At 31.2% G+C, this 20,774-nt stretch overlaps 1 protein-coding gene across 1 annotated transcript in view; it reads left to right on the top strand.

The window, feature by feature from the left end:
* Positions 1-17,200, top strand: part of LOC119603774 (leishmanolysin-like peptidase) — a 34,310-nt gene extending 17,110 nt beyond the window's left edge. The window contains exons 2-11 of the mRNA XM_037955945.1: positions 9,797-9,978; positions 11,197-11,227; positions 13,598-13,680; positions 13,806-13,917; positions 13,988-14,373; positions 14,434-14,659; positions 14,722-14,909; positions 14,969-15,101; positions 15,597-15,756; positions 15,828-17,200. Coding sequence (XP_037811873.1) covers positions 9,797-9,978; positions 11,197-11,227; positions 13,598-13,680; positions 13,806-13,917; positions 13,988-14,373; positions 14,434-14,659; positions 14,722-14,909; positions 14,969-15,101; positions 15,597-15,756; positions 15,828-16,309 — 1,983 coding nt within the window. The 3' untranslated portion in view covers positions 16,310-17,200. The remainder of the gene's footprint in view (positions 1-9,796; positions 9,979-11,196; positions 11,228-13,597; positions 13,681-13,805; positions 13,918-13,987; positions 14,374-14,433; positions 14,660-14,721; positions 14,910-14,968; positions 15,102-15,596; positions 15,757-15,827) is intronic.
* Positions 17,201-20,774: the final 3,574 nt, after the last annotated feature.

The raw sequence follows: 20,774 nt of genomic DNA, 5'->3' as shown, positions 1-20,774 counted from the left end.
ATTTTAAATCACAATTGTGTTAATTTTAAGACTTAAAGTCTGTCCCTCTATCTGTGCTATTGCTAGTGTAATAGAGATGATGCAGTTATTGCTAAAATTATTTCTAGTTGTTATTGTTTTAACTGCTGCTATGCCGGTTTTCGTATGAAGTAACACTAACCAAATTATGTAGCCAACGGCAACAGCGACAACAGCCCCACAACAGCAACAACAACAGGCAATGAGGTAACAATTTGACAATAATATCATAATAATACTTTAACTTAACATATAAACAAACATATGCACATAAACACAAACAATAGTCGGTCATATTAAGCTGCTATAGCAACCCATATAAATGAAAGTTTAACTGTGACGAACTCAAGAGACATCCAACTTAAGCGAACACAACACATATGATGAACTCAACTAAAGTGTTGTAAAGCTAACTAAACAACGACAGCAGCAGCAGCAGCTAGTAAAATGTAAGGCGGTGTTGAACTTGTGCTCTAAACAATAAAATTGAAACCTAAACAACATAAAAATACAACCCGATACCATGCGGCCATATCAATCTACACCGCAACACTTTTTTAGTCCACAAACATGAAACCGAAAACAGCTGACGGTATTTCAAGTTTTTCTACTATTATTATTTTGCTCTTTTTTGTTTGTTTGTAGTTTATAAACTATTTATTGACGGCAATAGCAGCAGCAAGCGTAACAACAAAATATATCGAAAAAACAAAAATTGGCAGCAAGTTTTAGCTGCCAACTGCTGGCTGCTTTTTTATGTTTGAATACAAAATTATTAACGAAGTTGTATGAAAACGAAAGTGAAAGCATTGTTTGTTTTTTTGAGTGTTGATCGGTTAATTTTGTCTGAGATTTAAAGGAATTGCTTCATTAAAATCTTAAAAAAAATATGAGAATTTAAAATTATAAGTCTACTCATCATCATCTCGACTCCTAAACGAGACAACCGCTTCGTTAAAAACTCACCGAAGATTCGAGCTTCAAAATAACTTCAGAACGGTGGAGAACTTCAGGCTATCCGTGAAGGTTTGCTGTAAAAATTTCGTAGTTCGCTTTCGAACTACTTCGTAGACAATCTTTTAATTTAAAAAAATCCAAAGATTTGTAATTTACAAGAACTTTAGATCAATCGAGAACATCACTGATGTCTACGAGAGTTGCCGACTGCTACAAAATTACCGAAGTACACAAGAACTCGGATATTTGCGTACCTTAATTGGGAATATTAAGTGTGATGAAAGAGTTCGGCAAATACGAACAGGGAGTGAATGAAATTGAGAATACATTTCATCGCTTTTAGATACGCAAGATACGTATTAATGGTCGTCGCCTCAAGATCTAGTTCTAGGATGTTTCTCGTAGCCGCATTGGTTTCCCAAATTGTAAGTTAAAAGCAGGTTGAGGCTATCTGATAGGAGAAAAGTCCCCAGCTAGTACTAGGGTTCTATAGTTGAATCGAAAAGTCGACTTTTCGACTTTTTGCATTTTATGAAAAGTCGATTTTTCGACTTTTTTCATTTTATGAAAAGTCGATTTTTCGACTTTTTTCATTTAATTAAAAGTCGACTTTTAGACATTTCGACTTTAAGTATTTTATAAATAGTCGGCTTTTTGACTTTTTCCGACTTTTCGACTTTTTTTCCGACTTTTTTTCGACTTTTTCCGACTTTTCGATTTTTTTTACTATTTTCGACTTTTTTTTTTGACTTTTTTCAACTATTTTTTGACTTTTTACGAGTTTTACCGACTATTTTAGAGTTTTTGACTTTTTTTACACTTTTTTAAAATTTTCGACTATTTTTCTACTATTTTCGAGTTTTCGACTTTTTCCGACTTTCAGACTTCTACTTTTATTTACAAAGTCGACTTTTCGACTTTTTTCAGAGACGATAGTCGAGTTATCGACTTTTTTGGAACAAAATAGTCGACTTCGACTTTTTTCGACAAAAAGTCGATTGTTCGATTATTCGAAAGTCGATTTATAGAACCCTAGCTAGTACCCGTACTGAACGATGAAGTCTGAGGTTTTATCGTCTCGAAGAACAGGAATTGCAGCCCAGTCTTCTCCGATTCAAAGGGTCCTAAGGAAGCTATCTAGTCTGCATACTTTTTATATTCTATTTCAGAAATACATATGTACTTATGTACGTCTAGAATTGCCTCCAGACTTGCTGATCAGTGGTCAGTGTATCGCAAAAAGTTAATGGTGAGACACTAATAAAGAAGAGCTTTACATATCAATTCTAAGCTATTTCTAGGATTTTGAATGGATTTAGATGTGATTATCTCTCTCAAGAGGACAGAGTCTTTGCACGTGATACCTTAAAGAGGACTATTTACTTACGAACCTTAAAATTAAACGTTATACGAAGAATTCATTACTCGCAGCTTCTGTCTGTCAGTTGTTTGATTGGTCGGTTAGTTTGCTTAGTTGCATGTATGTCTGCTTAACTCTGCTTACAAATAAACAATTGTAATTGTAACAAAAAAATAAATATAAAGTATTAAATATAAATAAAAAATACAAGCCGAACAAAAAAACAGTTAGGTGGAAATTTGTTATAGAGTTTATTAAAACGCAATCAAACAACAAACATGCAATATGGAAATACCATTCATACGTTATTTTCCTACGTACATATGTATATTATTTATTTGTTTATTTATTGATGATTTTGTTTTTTTTTTTTTTTTTTTTTTTTGTTTTCTTATAATAAATATTTTTTTATATTGTTGCTTTAATAAAGTGACTTTTACACATTTATTTAGTCATGTACAAATAAATGGTTAACTTACTGACTAAATGACAGAGTGACTCATTGAATGGTAAAAGAAACAGAAAGACAGACGGACACGTCTTTTGCAATTTGTGTTTTTTCTTTTTCTTGGACATTGAAAATTTGGAATACAATAATTTTTATTTTATAAATCAAACAAGAGCGTGTTTGTGTGATCGTATTTTGTTAAGTGGTCTGTTAATCCTAATAAAGTGGGAGAAATAATGATCAGCTTCATGACCACTTCCATTTATTGAAATATTATTTCGGAATTGATTAAACCAGAGGAAAAGATAAATAGAAATGTAAGCCGAACTTAATATTTTAGGAATTTGTAAAATTAAGGAGTTGAAAACTGGGTAACATTGATTATGTCACTGATCCGAGATGTGCAACTTTCAATTACTGTGTCACAAATAATCGACTAAATTAAAACGAGTTATGTTGACTTTGAAGTCAGCGGTCGATTACGGCTTATTGAAATAGATGTGCAGTTTTCTGGGAAACCCATTAGAAAAAGTCTAGTCTTTTTACTGAATGATATATCACGGCACCCAAAGGTAGTTTAACTTTCCTAGCCACAAATAAACGACTTAATTAAAAACAGTTATCTTAACTTTGAGGTCAGCGGTCTTAAGGCTTATTGAAATAGATCTGCAGTTTTCTGGGAAACCCATTAGTTAAGCAACAAATGGTAGTTAAGCTTTCCTATATAAATAGATTGTCTACATACAATGCTAATGTCCCCGGGGCATGTTACCTTTGATGATCTTCAATTGGTGATGATACCAATACTTCTAGTCTACTAACTGCTGGTGTCAAATGTATCCACGACCTTTCCTTGTGAATTGCGTTTAATTTGATCTGGGGTCGAACAAAGGAGCCTGATAATCTGGTACCACGGTAACCGGTACCCTACAGGACAGAAATTCAGACATTGTCTTGTCCCGGTTATTGGAGAGGTCCCAAACTCACGTGTTAAGAATGTTTTTTTAAAGACTGATGCACCGTAAAGTCTATAATTCCGTATACGTTCGCTGCTGTATATATAAATAGATTGTCTACATACAATGCTAATGTCCCCAGGGCATGTTACCTTTGATGATCTTCCATTGATGATGATCTTGGTGGTGGAAGAGGTGATACCAATACCTCTAGTCTATTAACTGCTGGTGTCAAATGTGTAAGGAAGCCTGATAATCTGGTACCACGGTAACCGGTACCGCACAGGACAGAGTTTCTCGTGGGTTAGGAATGTTTTTTAAAAGACTAATGTACCGTAAAGTCTATAATTCGGGATACGTTCGGTGCTGTTGCCGAGACAACAGATACCCCGCATAGGAGTGATTGTGGGACTAAGCATTAGAAATGAATTGGTATGGGGGCAGTGATGCCAAGTGTAGGGATTATTCCCTTTTTGTAGGGATTTTTTTCAAAAATTTCACGTGTAGGGAAAAAGGGAAAGATTTCTTACTATTGTCAAATTGTAGGGATTTTTCAATTTCATAGTTTTTAACAACTAAAAATGTACTCTTTCATGTATTAAACTTTTAAATTAAAAATGAAATCAGTTTTAAGTGTATCGTTAGTAAAAATTCCGCTTGTAATTTCTACAATATATGTATGTACCTACATATCGCTACAAGACTGGCATAATCCAAAATTCGGCTTTCTTGAACTAAGGTCTTCAAAACATGCGACATACTAAAATCTTTCATATAGATTTATGAAATTTCAAATATGTCTATTATTTTCGATGTGAAATCGATTTTTTGTAAACGTAAAAACTAAAACCCACGTTTTTGTGAATATTAGACAACTAAAAATTTAATTTCAATTTAGATGAGAAACATATTAACCTCAACTATCTGAATCTGGATTTTTAAAACCCCTTGATTTGTTTAAAAGTTATTAAAAAAATAGTTAAATGTCATTAAATATTCATATCCATTTTTCTTGAAACGACTTTTTGGATTATGCCAATCCTGTAGGGCGATATATTCTGACTCCTTATAGATAGAGTAGTTGGGGGCTTAATGCAGTAACTCAGGATTGAAAAAATGAATTTAATATTCTGAAAATTTATAAAAGTAAACCGCAAAAAGTAAACGCAAAAGTAAACCTTATTTAAAATAATTATTTTATGAAAATTTTTTTGTTGGAGGCACATAAAATAAATTTTTATCACGATTCGATATACTGCCATAAATCTTTCAATTGTTTTTTTTTTTATCTTAACTGAAGAGTCAGGGTTGGAAGATTTGTATGATGTAAAATTGAAAGAAAAAAAATTTAAATTTAAATTCTAGAAATTTCATTCCTAAAAATTAAAAAAAAATACATACATATATGTATATTATAAAACGGAGCTAATATTTTAGTTTTTGATGTTATTTTTGTATTTTTTTAAGATAAACTTTGAAAAAAATGGAAGAACGTAGTGTAGGGAAAAATGTAGGGAAAATAAAAAGTGGGTATAGGGAAAAAAGGGATTTTTTCTCATAAGCGTAGGGATTTCTGAAAAAATCTCCTGGCATCACTGTATGGGGGCCTCACCCATTCGTATACCTAAAGTGAGTTTATCGGATATTTTTCTCAATGGGTGTGTCAGATGAATGGGAAGTATTCTGAGTTGAACAATATCTTCTTATTTTTATTTGGATTCGTATTTATTTTATGGATTTGTATTTCGGTCTACCGATGTGTTGTTTCCGAATCAAGAAGCGATGTTTTCGTATCTCGGAAGTTACGCAACGGCGCAGCAATGGTCAGAGCTTAGGTAGGTCGAATACTTGAGTGCTTGTACATGGACCGACAGAACCAAAATTGCTATCAACGTGTAAGAAGCACAAAGGAGCTGTGGTTGTAAAAGTACACCGTGAAATAAGGCTAACAGGACAGGTGATTTCGTAAAGAATATTTAATACATAGAATGTGCGTCTCATACAAGATAAATTTTCAATAGCGGGTCGTGATACATAAAGAAAACGTGTAAATCATAACAACCCGCACGTCGACATGCGTAAATATTGTTTGGTGCAACCCATTAACGTCTCAGTTCCAGTCCTTCGATTGTCACTTCTAAACTATAAAAAAGGGTTTGCCAATACTTTTAAGGGAAGACAACCAAGACTTGGGCCTTCTCAATGATTTAAATTTTTTAATATACTTTTATTAATTTCTCTTTAATATACTTTTCATAATTTCTCTCAAATCATTTATTTGCACAATTTTAATTTGAAATTCAAAACATTTGAAACTGATATCATATTTTACACAATTAATTAGTCATTTACACACAACAATGAGAAAAAAATGTAAAATGTAATAAAACCTTGTTAAACAAATTAAACACTTGAATATACAATTGTCAATTTTACTTTGGCAAAATTGTTAAAAGGTTTTTACAATTTGTTAAATGTATTGTTAACTAATGTTTAAATAGAAAAAAGTGGAATTTTGTAAAAACATGTGTAACTATATACAGGTGTTAAATTGTTTTTCCGACCTAATTTTTAACAAACATACCCGAAACTACTACATCTTACTATATTGTGATCAATTAAAAATAACAATAATTAGATGTGACATTAGTGTGTTAACGTGCCATTCTCTCTGTACAAACGTGTTAAAAAAATGTGTAAATATTTGTGTATTTTTTCGAAAAGTAAATCTTACCGTAAATATACATATTTATTTAGTTGGAAATAAATTATAATAATATGTCATGTTAAATAATAATTTCTTCCAAAATTATTATTTTATGCACTCACTCGATGACAAGACAATTTAAAGAAATTAGCACCCTCATTTTTTTAATCAAATAATCGTGTCGTCGTATGTCTACAATTACGAGAGTGGTATATAAGAAAACAAAACCCAACATTTGCGGTTTTTGTCCCGTATACCATAGAAATGTGTTGTATGACTGCTAACAGTTTCATATTTACAAATTCACTTTTTTCTACTTTTTGTTAAAAATTATGAAATATGTTTGTTACTATCGCCTGTAGAGCATAACTAAGCATATGATATTTAGTTACTTATTTTTTTCTACATTCATAAATAAATAAATATGTTTGGTTTTATATTTTTTTTACGTATTATTTTGTAAATTACAAATTCATAAAATAATTTGACCCATTATCTGGTTTGTTGCTCATGTAATATAATGATTTTTTTTATATTTACTGTTTTTTGTTTGTTTTTACCTTTTTAAGTATTTTGTAAGAAATTTGATTAAAAATTGTTTTCATTATGTAGATATTATTATTGGTATGCAAGTACAATTTTCAATTATTTTTGTACTCTATAGCACGAAATGAATAAATAAGTATTTATTTGTATAATTCTTTATTTTCGAAAACAATTGACAAAATTTCTTTTTAATAAAATTTAAAATTTTTGTTTGAAAACGGCTATTAAACCAAAATACTTTTTTAATTAATGGTTTACTACAAAATTTTCGTCATTTTTCCTTATAGAAATTATAAAGATTTTATTACTATAGAAATTTTTCGAAACGGTTTTTTCTATAGAAAATTTTGTTTCTATAAAAATTTCAAAAAACGTTTTCTATATAGAAATTTTTGTTTAGACTATATATTGGACTATAGACTAGACTATAGACTAGACTATAGACTAGACTATAGACTGGACTATAGACTAGACTATAGACTAGACAATAGACTAGACTATAGACTAGACTATAGACTAGACTATAGACTAGACTATAGACTAGACTATAGACTAGACTATAGACTAGACTAGACTATAGACTAGACTATAGACTAGACTATAGACTAGACTATAGACTAGACTATAGACTAGACTATAGACTAGACTATAGACTAGACTATAGACTAGACTATAGACTAGACTATAGACTAGACTATAGACTAGACTATAGACTAGACTATAGACTAGACTATAGACTAGACTATAGACTAGACTATAGACTAGACTATGGACTAGACTATAGACTAGACTATAGACTAGACTATAGACTAGACTATAGACTAGACTATAGACTAGACTATAGACTAGACTATAGACTCGACTATAGACTAGACTATAGACTAGACTATAGACTAGACTATAGACTAGACTATAGACTAGACTATAGACTAGACTATAGACTAGACTATAGACTAGACTATAGACTAGACTATAGACTAGACTATAGACTAGACTATAGACTAGACTATAGACTAGACTATAGACTAGACTATAGACTAGACTATAGACTAGACTATAGACTAGACTATAGACTAGACTATAGACTAGACTATAGACTAGACTATAGACTAGACTATAGACTAGACTATAGACTAGACTATAGACTATACTATAGACTAGACTATAGACTAGACTATAGACTAGACTATAGACTAGACTATAGACTAGACTATAGACTAGACTATAGACTTGACTATAGACTAGACTATAGACTAGGCTATAGACTAGACTATAGACTAGACTATAGACTAGACTATAGACTAGACTATAGACTAGACTATAGACTAGACTATAGACTAGACTATAGACTAGACTATAGACTAGACTATAGACTAGACTATAGACTAGACTATAGACTAGACTATAGACTATACTATAGACTAGACTATAGATTAGACTATAGACTAGACTATAGACTAGACTATAGACTAGACTATAGACTATAGACGACTATAGACTAGACTATAGACTAGACTATAGACTAGACTATAGACTAGACTATAGACTAGACTATAGACTAGACTATAGACTAGACTATAGACTAGACTATAGACTAGACTATAGACTAGACTATAGACTAGACTATAGACTAGACTATAGACTAGACTATAGACTAGACTATAGACTAGACTATAGACTAGACTATAGACTAGACTATAGACTAGACTATAGACTAGACTATAGACTAGACTATAGACTAGACTATAGACTAGACTATAGACTAGACTATAGACTAGACTATAGACTAGACTATAGACTAGACTATAGACTAGACTATAGACTAGACTATAGACTAGACTATAGACTAGACTATAGACTAGACTATAGACTAGACTATAGACTAGACTATAGACTAGACTATAGACTAGACTATAGACTAGACTATAGACTAGACTATAGACTAGACTATAGACTAGACTATAGACTAGACTATAGACGAGACTATAGACTAGACTATACAATAGACTATAGACTAGACTATAGAATAGACTATATACTGGACTATAGACTATACTATAGACTATACTATAGACTAGACTATAGACTAGACTTTAGACTGGACTATAGACTAGACTATAGACTAGACTATAGACTAGACTATAGACTTCACTGTAGACTAGACTATAGACTAGACTATAGACTAGACTAAAGACTAGACTAAAGACTAGACTAAAGACTAGACTAAAGACTAGACTAAAGACTAGACTATAGACTAGACTATAGAATAGACTATAGACTAGACTATATACAGGACTATAGACTAGACTAAAGACTTGACTGTAGACTAGACTATAGACTAGACTATAGACTAAACTTTAGACTAGACTATAGACTGGACTATAGACTAGACTAAAGACTAGACTATATACTAGATTATAGACTAGACTATAGAATAGACTAGACTATAGACTAAACTACGGACTAGATCATGCACTAGACTATAGACTATTATTTTCCGAAATTTTCTTTATGTAGAATAATTTTGAAAATCAATAAAGGGTGTTTTCAGGTCGTTAGTTTCCACTTAGTATTAACCCCACGATTTGATTTAATTTAATTCCGTGTACAACTTTGATCAAAATACATTAAAAAAAATATTGCAAATAACTATAAACAAGAAAAAAATAACAAAATTAAGTTTAAACAAAAACACTACTCATTATTTTAATGATTATCAAGTCGCTATCATTCAATTGTGCGATTTTTTTTATAAATTTTATTTGATCATTATTGTTGTGTTTTTTTTTTAAATATATTTCTAGGTTATTCACGGTGTACGAATCGAAACAGTTGAGACAACAGCGACTTCATTTGATCATGCGCCGCAGCAGCTAGAAAACTCATTAAATCATGATCATCAGCAACATCATTCAAGACGGAAAAAACGCAGTACGGTTGAAAGACCACTACGAATTTCTTTAGTCTATGATGAATCCGTTCTTGGGTAAGTATTTAAATTACATATTTACAGTTATAAAACTAAGTTGCAGGAAAAAATTATGTTTGGTAGGCGTTTTAAATAAAAAGTAGAAAAATGACCTTGAAACATATTTTTGCAAGTAAGTGTACGTTTACATTGTGTAAAATTAAATAAATCATTTTTTTTTAATTAAAGGTGATTTTTTAAAAGATGTTTTAATTCTCCAAAATCATTGCGATCATTAGGTGTTTTTTATTAATTCACACGTTTTGCTTAATTAAGTTTTATTTTGAATTTGTTTAATGGAATATAAATTAAAAAAAAAAAACAGTTTTTTTTGAAAATGTTTTATAGCGGTAGTGATTCTTAAAGTTTTAAGTTCTATTATAGATTTATAATCAGATCTCTAAAACTAAATTTTAAAAACCTGAGCTACATATAAATTGATATTTAATAAAACTTATCTTAAAACACTTCTAATCGGTTTACAATTGAAACCCCTTAATTTATTTTCGCAACTTCTTTACAACCTGCTATAAAGTTTTCTTTGAAGGTTATTTCTAGATAATGGAGATCAAAACAAAATAAACAATTTTACAGCCCACTGTTAGCAATTAAATAAGAATTTATTAAGAAATACAAATAAAGAGTGAAACAAATTAAAAAAAAAAAGAAAACAAACATGAATATTTGCTGGAAATGAACATTGTTCTCTAGTAGCCATTGACTACTTGTCTCCAAGGTCATCTAAACAAATGCAATAACTAGTTTATAGTAACAACAACAATCATTTGTTACAGCATCATTCCCAATAAAACTCTTATATACTGCGGCAATATATTTATTTTATAATATTAACTAATCTATAAATATTTATACAATTCTATATTCTTAATAGTCTAACAATTGCATGCTTTGCTTCATATTTAATAAATTAAAATTAAAGAATAATACACGTTTGTTGTTGCATTGTTGGAAAAAAGAAAATTTATTCAAGAAACAAGTAATATTAAACAATTAAAACCTGCAGTAGTTGCCTGTGAATAATATTAAAAAAGCTTAACAAGTAATTTTCGCTTTAAAGTCTAACTTCCTACATTATAGTTTTAATAGTTCTTAAAGTATTTATTTAATTTTTGTATCTACGTATTACTTACTAACTTTACCGTTAGATATTTTTAATTACAACTTATTTTTTCTTGTGAATTATTAATAATTTTTTTCTATTTTCTTCTCTTACAGTCTGGACACTGACAAATTCATTTTGATTAATGTAAGTAACTGAAGGGTGTAATTTTAGAATATTATTTATTAGTTTTATAGTGGAAATTTGTTAAAGTACACAATTTATTGAAAATTATATATGAACTTGATTACATACAAGGTGGACCAAAAGAAAACTAACCCAAAATGGTTAAAGAGTCAGTTATTTTTTCTTTTAAGTTACTCTTTAACAACTTTTTACTGATTCTTTTCGTACTCTGGTGGGATATTCTTTTTTAGAGCTAAAAGAGCCTATGAATATCCTAAAGACACAAATTTAGAGGTATCAAAATGCCGAAGTGCTCTACGTGAACACTTCCCTTGAAGACCTAATTTGCGTTGGCTTTTTCCATCCACAGGGTGAGCTTTTTGACCTTTGTGTATCTCACACGCCGGTGGCATTTTTCATACATGGTTCTGCCGGTCCATGTGCAAGCACATTGCTCATGTACTCGAGCTATCTAATCTCTGACCATTGCTGCCCCGTTGCTTAACTTTCAAGAATCAATAACTTCACTTCCGTTAACTACCACACAGATGGGATGTCCTCTGTTGAGTCGGCAACAGCAGAGAAGTAATCGGTAGACCATAATACAAATTCATCAAATAAGTCGAGGACTTGTTCTTACTCACAGAGAACACACGTTGTTAAATCTGGTATGAATAGAGTAAACCCTGAACATACCCGGACAAGGATGGGAAATTCAATGGTATCACTTGTATAAGATACCTTAGAACCATCACCATTCAACCCATACACTTGTCATTCATCCGACACACTCATTGAGGAAAATATCCGACACAATCAGTCTAAATATACGGGAGGGTAAGGTCCGTATGCATCCTGTATTATATACACTTAATTCCAACTCATTTTCAACGCTTAATCCCACTCCTCTGCAGGCTGTCTCAGCAGCAGTTCCGAATTACAGACCTTACCGTGCATCAGCCAATAACCGGGACAAGACAAAATCTGAACTATGGGCTATCGGATTATGTTGTTATCTGGTTCGACCCCATGTCAAATCATTCCAAGTCCCGGCAGACTAGAAGTACTGGCAGCACCTCTTTTCCCCGGGATTGCAATAACACCAAGATGAGGGACTTTCATCAAGGTAACACGCCCTCGGAGAGGTTAGAGGCTTCAAATAACTGTGTTTAATTTTAAAACTTTCCAATAAATTGATTAATTCATTGCAAACTGTCATATCTAGTCTTTACATTCTCTGAAAGACTATTTATTCCCTGAAAGCCTATTTACTTTTTAATCTCGCTTTCTTGTCAATTGTATTAATCCAAAAAAGGAAGATTTTTCAATTCGGTAAATTATAAAAACGTGTCCTTCTACTCGTATCATGTATTCTCTGCGAGTCCGTTTAAACGCTTATTATCGTACTATATTTGCAAATCGTGAAATTAGTCTTCATACTCTTAGAGACCTTTTTAACACTTATCGTCTTTTAGTCGGATGTTGTTTTTGAGACCTAAAGAAAGTATAATTATGAAATCGCTCGATCTTGTCGGCACGCTTATTCTCTTGAATTGGCTTACATTGTCTGAGATTTCATTAATATTTTATAGGATTTCAAAATCTCTAAAAAAACGTAACTAACATAGTAAAATCTGCTTTTTTTGGAAGTCACTACAAATATTTCAAAACCAGTCTTCCAATTAATGTCAAAGTCCGTTTTAACGCTTTCCTCAGATGTTATCTTTGTAAAATTTCAGTGATTTTTCTAAATTTGCACATTGTTTCAAATCTCTCTGGACAGAAGCATTCTTTAAAACTTCCAGAGTCTATTATTTTTTAAGTTGCTTAAAGACTTAAAAGAAGTGGTTACATTGGCTAATATTACCAGCCATTGGTAATAGTCGAAACGAGAATTAAGTACTACTTTGTCAGTATCTTGTAGAATTTTAAGGAATCTTAACAAACTAACTTCTATATTAAAATAATATATACTTAAACTAAACTGTATATGGGAAAACCAGAAACCATGTTAAAATAATTAATATATTACGGCACCCTCAATTTTGTGGTAATTTCTTGAAAAAAAAATCACCGTATTTTCACTAAATCCAATAAACAAACACAATAGCCAAAATAAATTAAATATCAAAATTTATCTGTGTTAAAATTGATAATGAAAATCAACCACTAAGCCAAACAAACAAACACCTTGATTGATTCCCACTGTATTTATGTACATAAATCTTTAATGTTAATATAAAGAAATAATTACATTCTCCATGAAATTCTTGATAAAATCACACACACACACACACGCACACTTGATAACTTTAAACCTTTTAATACTATTATGCATTTATTAATACATTTTCTTATTTCTTCACCCACTACCCTTTCACAACCCAAAAGGATACTGTACTACCGGAGGCAATACAATTTTGGGAGCAAGCATTAATGGTGCGACAAACTAAAGGTCCCATAAGGCTTAACAGGTATTACAATATGTATAAGCAGAATTTAAATAAATATATTTTCCTTGAAATTAATTTTTCCTTGATTTATAATCGCATTACTTTTACTTTAAACTTATAATTTTACGCCTTAAATTTAACAATAGGAAATGCAACAGTACTAAGGTTTTTGTTAAAAATGGCTTAACACATTGTATAGATAATTGTAAATCGATAACCATGTGTGGTGAGGTGGAGGTGCCCGAAGAACATTTGGATGTAAGTTCAATTTTTCACATTTATTAAAATGTAAGTAAACAATAATTGGGTTCTCTTTAAAAAAATAAAGGTGTGTCGAATTTGTAATGCCACTGGACAAAATTGTCGGGTGGAGGAATCAACTCAAGCCGGTGAGGGTATAGAAGAGGCTGATTTCGTCTTTTATGTCTCAGCAAGACAGACGGAACGTTGTCACAAGGGTCTGACAGTGGCTTATGCTGCTCATTGTCAACAAGAGGCTACTTTAGATCGTCCCATAGCGGGTCATGCTAATTTGTGTCCCAATAGTATAAGCACAAAACCTCAGGAACTGCAAACACTGATATCAACCGTTAAGCATGAGATCTTACATGCTTTGGGTTTCTCCGTGAGTCTATTTGCTTTCTTTCGAGATGATGAGGGTAAGCCAAGAACACCGAGAATACCGGATACGGGTAAACCACATTTAAATGAAATGTAAGTTGGTTCTCTTTTAATAAATTTCAATAAATATTGATTCAATTTTGTACCTTTTAGCCTACAAATACATCAGTGGAGTAATGACACCATACGCAAAGTGGTTAGAGATAACTGGTCGGTACGCAATGGTCATGTGCGCAAAGAAATCGATATGATGGTGACTCCCAGGGTAGTGCAAGAAGTACGCAAACATTTTAATTGTGATCTATTGGAGGGTGCCGAGTTAGAAGATCAGGGAGGTGAGGGTACTGCTTTAACTCACTGGGAGAAACGTATTTTAGAGGTGTGGTTTCGAATGTAAATATATTTTTGTAAAATGTAGTAAAATTATGATTTATTTTTTAGAATGAGGCCATGACTGGAACCCATACTCAATCACCTGTATTTTCACGCATCACATTAGCTTTAATGGAAGACTCGGGCTGGTATCGAGCTAATTATAGTATGGCCAGTCCTTTATCTTGGGGTCGTGGTTTGGGCTGTAATTTTGTTATGCGCAGCTGTAAAGATTGGATACAATTGAATAATGCCAAGTGAGTTTTAGTTTAGTATTTGTCAACTTTCAGTTTAAATCTTAATTTTTCTTTTCTAGGGGCCGCTCTATACATCCTTTTTGCTCCAAGGTGAAACAAGATCCTCTTCAAACTGAATGTACTGATGATCGCAATTCCGTGGCGTTGTGCAATTTAATTAGACATGAATATAGGTTACCGGAACAGTACCAGGTTTGTACCGATTTTGGCGAGCATATGTGGTGCAAACTATTTTAATCATATTGCCAACATTTGTTAAAACATTAGTGTTGTTATAGATAGATAGATAGATAGATAGATAGATAGATAGATAGATAGATAGATAGATAGATAGATAGATAGATAGATAGATAGATAGATAGATAGATAGATAGATAGATAGATAGATAGATAGATAGATAGATAGATAGATAGATAGATAGATAGATAGATAGATAGATAGATAGATAGATAGATAGATAGATAGATAGATAGATAGATAGATAGATAGATAGATAGATAGATAAATAGATAGATAGATAGATAGATAGATAGATAGATAGATAGATAGATAGATAGATAGATAGATAGATAGATAGATAGATAGATAGATAGATAGATAGATAGATAGATAGATAGATAGATAGATAGGTCGATAAATATTTTGTACAAAAAACTAGGACTAAATCCCTTGTTTCACTTTTACAGAATTTCGATAGTATTAACAATATAAAAGATGGCGATGAAGTTTTCTATGGAGGATCCGTGTCATTGGCCGATCATTGTCCCTATATACAGGAATTTACTTGGCGCAATAATAATATAACAATACGAGGATCACACTGTCATTTTGTGGAAAATAATCCCAGTAAGTTAAAAATTAACTTAATTCTTTAAAGAAACATAAAAACGCTATTAATTAACTTCTCCCCTTTTTAGAGCCATCTAAAAACTATGCTTTAGAAAGCTACGGCCAAGGTTCAAAATGTTTTGATCATGGTGATGCCATGTGGGAAGAACGCACCTGTCATCATACTCGCGAATGGCAGCATTGGGGTTCTGGTTGCTACAAATACAATTGCAGTGATGGACGTCTTCACATACAAGTAGCAAATTATACCTATACCTGCTATTTTCCAGGACAAAGACTATCCATAAGCATTTCGGCCAATGGTTGGCTGCATCGTGGCGCTCTTATTTGTCCCTCCTGTGAAGAATTGTGTGGTGAATACTTTGGTGCACGAGACGAACAATGTCGTTTGAGAGAAGAGGCACCGCCCTTAAATAAATATCCACAGGATCATTTACGCTGTGGAGCCAGAAGTGTACAGGTGACACTCGCTCAATATTTGCCATTAGCTCTAGCTGTATTAAGTCTGCTCTTTCACAAGGGAATTGTAAATGCAATACGACAACGATAGGTGTAGATACAAAAAGATAAACGTATGTTATATATATATAGAGAAAACTAGCAATAGAATTGTATATAGATTTTAGCCTAGTTAAATAGTTAAATATTTTACGATTACTATTATATTTTTGACTACTTTTATTTTCGAGAAGAAGAAAAAAATACCATCATTTTAAACTGTGCTGTGGTTCTCAAATTATTATACATGTAAACTACTGTAAACTGCATGATGTAATGAAAACTTTTAAGATTTATTAAAACTACCTAAAATAAAGCCTATAGAAATAGGAAGGCATAAGCTTAAGCATCCTTTTGCTAAGCTATAAATTGAAAAGACAAAAGTATTCATATTTTCTAGGCGCATTTTAAAATAAGCTCAATAATTGTAATTTATTTTTAGAAACAACTATAATATACAAAAGATTTATTTAGGTTCATATTGTATACTCTTGTCTAAGCATGTTTTAAATTAAATTATACAAATTTTAGTTGTTTAAGATACAAAACAAAAACACAAAAAATAAATAAAGGAATCTGCCAACTGAATTTATTCCACAATTTATAACTCATTTTAAGCTTTTAGACTTGTTTCTAAGGTTTCACTTTTTTGCTGCTCTCATATTTACACATTCCTTATGTTTTTATTTGCATAAAAAATATTAAACATTTTTTTTATAAATAATTTCGTCCTCTTTTAAGTGATTACAATTAACAATGAATTCAAGTTTATATGCAATTTTATTTTATAAATCCAACAATATTTATGTGTATTTTTATGATGTATTTAATAGAAAATGTGTATGTATTCTTTATATACAAAATTTATTATATTATTAAAATAATGATGATGAAAAAAAGAAAGAAATTATAGTTAAACTAATAAAAAAAAGAAGAAATGAACACAATATTTAAAAAGCATTTTAAATTTAATGTCGAGGAAATTATTAACAAGCGGAAACGTATTTTGTATAATAACTGGCAAAGAGCTTCCATTTGATATACATACATATAAAAAATGTACAAATTTCTAATCAGATACGTCGTGTTTGTATCGAGAATAAATTAAATATATTCACCCCTATTCTGCAATTCGATTACGTTTCCGCATTCAGTTACGCTACGATCGAAAATTGGTATTCCAACAAAAAACATAATCGATTACGATTGTTTGTATTCTGTATTACGATCGTAACTACGTTTTTGTAAGTTGGTATTTTAGTGACGGAGCTTCGAATCGAAATGCAGAATACCAAAGTTACCAAACGGAGAAAATTTCGATTCGAATTGAAATGCAGAATAAGAGTGACTGAATTTTTCGAAACCAACGTTCATGTCAAAACAAGACTTAATCATGTCTGTCACGCATTTCGATAGGAATGGTTTCAATTACGTATTATTATTCCGATCGATTTTGTTTTAGCCTCTCCAAATTTCGAATTATGTAGAATTTTAGTAAAGGTTCTTGTTATTGAAAAAAACATTAATTACATACAAATTACAATTCCACTTTAAAAACTGAAATTGGTTTCATTCCAAAAGAAGTGGAATTCTGTGACAGGCCTGAATAATACAATAACACAATGAAATCATAAAGTGTATATCAATTAAAATACAGCGCGAAAACACATTTGTTAATAAAAGAAGATATCTCGAAGAATGGTGAAGATATGACAAAGGTTGACAGATTCGATTTTCAGGCGACATAACAGATTTTATAAATGAAGAGGTCTTTCCGCTCTTATAAGGTCAAAAACGGAATTTTTCAGTTTTTAGGACACGATATCTCGAAAACAAGATGTAGTGGAAGAATTGAGATTTAGCGGCCCTAAACTCTTTAGATATATACATATACTTTGGCCACTGTGTTTGTCGGCATTTTTCAAAAATTTCTAACTGATTAAAGCACCTAAGGATATGCTACATATTTCCTACAAAACTTCTTAACAAATTTCTTTAACGATCAATATGGCAGCGCTATTAAATTTTTATTAAAAACATCACTATTGTGAATGAATGCTTCTATTTAAAAAAATAGAATGCATATTTTAGGGAGGGAAAATATTTTTTCTGTGTAAACAAAAATTTTGCTCTACGGCAGCAAAATGCAGTCAATTTTGAATTAATTGAAAAAATAGCAACGTTTTTACGTACAGCTTTTTTGAAAAGAAAAAGACGTTACTTTTTCTGTAATAACCCTTTTTTACTTTTTTAAATTTATATAAAAATGTTAAAGAATTTTTTAATGAATATAAAAAATTCATTCTTCTGTAACTCTCCACCTAAACAATCATTATACCCTACACCACTATAATAGGGAGGTTATTATGCGTCTGTGCTGATGTTTGTAACACCGAATAATATTGGTCCTACACCCACCTTAAATTATACCAATTGGCTCAGAATTTCTTCAGTTTCTGAGTCGATTAAGTTATCTTCATCCGTCCGTCGCAGGTGAGCCTATTTTGGTCGAAGAACGAACGCTATTGAAAATTGTTGTTTTCATTGTATTAAAAATAATTTAGATTTAAAGCAATAAAAAACTTAAATGGTTTATTATTTAAAATAATTGACATATTAATTACAATTATTCTCAAATTAGAATTTTTCAAAATTTCATATTTTTCAGAAAAATTAAATTTTTACAACATTTAGTTGTATCATTAATTTCAGCTCACACTTTTTAGTAAACATTTTATATTAAAAACAATTACTTTGTAATTTTTACTATTAAACACTAATAGATTATTATAAATGACACTGCAAATTTAATAAGAAAATTTAAATAGAATTTAACTATGTATTTGTTGTATGCATCATTTAATTATTTATTCCCCTTAAGCTTTCATCTTACTTATGACACTTCACTATTTTTCTTACAGACAAAAATCATTTCACATTTTCTAATTTATTTAATAATTAACACTTTTCTAATGGGACTTTACAAAAGTTTAATGTGATCACCTTAAAAACCGACAATTAACTAAATAATTGATGAGTAATATTTGTTTTGTTTGCCATTCTATACTTGCACATGTTGTTGCAGTTGTTGTTTAGAGTACATGCAAAATTAATGTTTGTGGGAGAGTGACTATAAAACTAATAAGACGATATTACGATTTTTTTTCTTATTGATGTTGTTTTTAACAAGAGAATAAACGTGCTAGTAATAAAACGAATTTACATACAATGTAGTTTGACAATAATGAAGAAAAACAAAAAGTGAGTGGGTGGCAGTAATTAAGTGATGATAATAAAGTGTGGTAACACTTTAATTAATGTTGCTATTTAGATTAGTGATAGAAATTGACACTATTACCATGTTTAGAAATGTTTTTCAAGTGATTTTTTTTCTTGAGTCGAGTAATATCGGTGTAAAATTGCAGATGTTTTAAGGTAATTTTAAGAGATTAAAGATTCTGTTATAATTTCTCTTAGCTGCGTTAAGCATTTAGTAAACTACAAACGATTTTTCGGTGATAATAAATTATCATATCCTTGATTTAGCGTTAGAACTGAACTAGAACGAGAACTAACACTGAACTAGAACTGAACTAGAACTGAACTAGAACTGAACTAGAACTGAACTAGAACTGACTAGAACTGACTAGAACTGAACTAGAACTGAACTAGAACTGAATGAACTAGAACTGAACTAGACTGAACTAGAACTGAACTAGAACTGAACTAGAACTGAACTAGAACTGAACTAGAACTGAACTAGAACTGAACTAGAACTGAACTAGAACTGAACTAGAACTGAACTAGAACTGAACTAGAACTGAACTAGAACTGAACTAGAACTGAACTAGAACTGAACTAGAACTGAACTAGAACTGAACTAGAACTGAACTAGAACTGAACTAGAACTGAACTAGAACTGAACTAGAACTGAACTAGAACTGAACTAGAACTGAACTAGAACTGAACTAGAACTGAACTAGAACTGAACTAGAACTGAACTAGAACTGAACTAGAACTGAACTAGAACTGAACTAGAACTGAACTAGAACTGAACTAGAACTGAACTAGAACTGAACTAGAACTGAACTAGAACTGAACTAGAACTGAACTAGAACTGAACTAGAACTGAACTAGAACTGAACTAGAACTGAACTAGAACTGAACTAGAACTGAACTAGAACTGAACTAGAACTGAACTAGAACTGAACTAGAACTGAACTAGAACTGAACTAGAACTGAACTAGAACTGAACTAGAACTGACTAGAACTGAACTAGAACTGACTAGAACTGAACTAGACTGAACTAGAACTGAACTAGAACTGAACTAGAACTGAACTAGAACTGAACTAGAACTGAACTAGAACTGAACTAGAACTGAACTAGAACTGAACTAGAACTGAACTAGAACTGAACTAGAACTGAACTAGAACTGAACTAGAACTGAACTAGAACTGAACTAAACTGAACTAGAACTGAACTAGAACTGAACTAGAACTGAACTAGAATTCTGAAC

The sequence above is a fragment of the Lucilia sericata genome, unplaced genomic scaffold, assembly GCF_015586225.1.
Source record: "Lucilia sericata isolate MDLA Ls3-8-SP2 unplaced genomic scaffold, ASM1558622v1 Contig000335F_arrow, whole genome shotgun sequence".
In the NCBI taxonomy this organism is placed as follows: domain Eukaryota; kingdom Metazoa; phylum Arthropoda; class Insecta; order Diptera; family Calliphoridae; genus Lucilia; species Lucilia sericata.
This window is presented reverse-complemented; position numbering and strand designations above follow the sequence as displayed.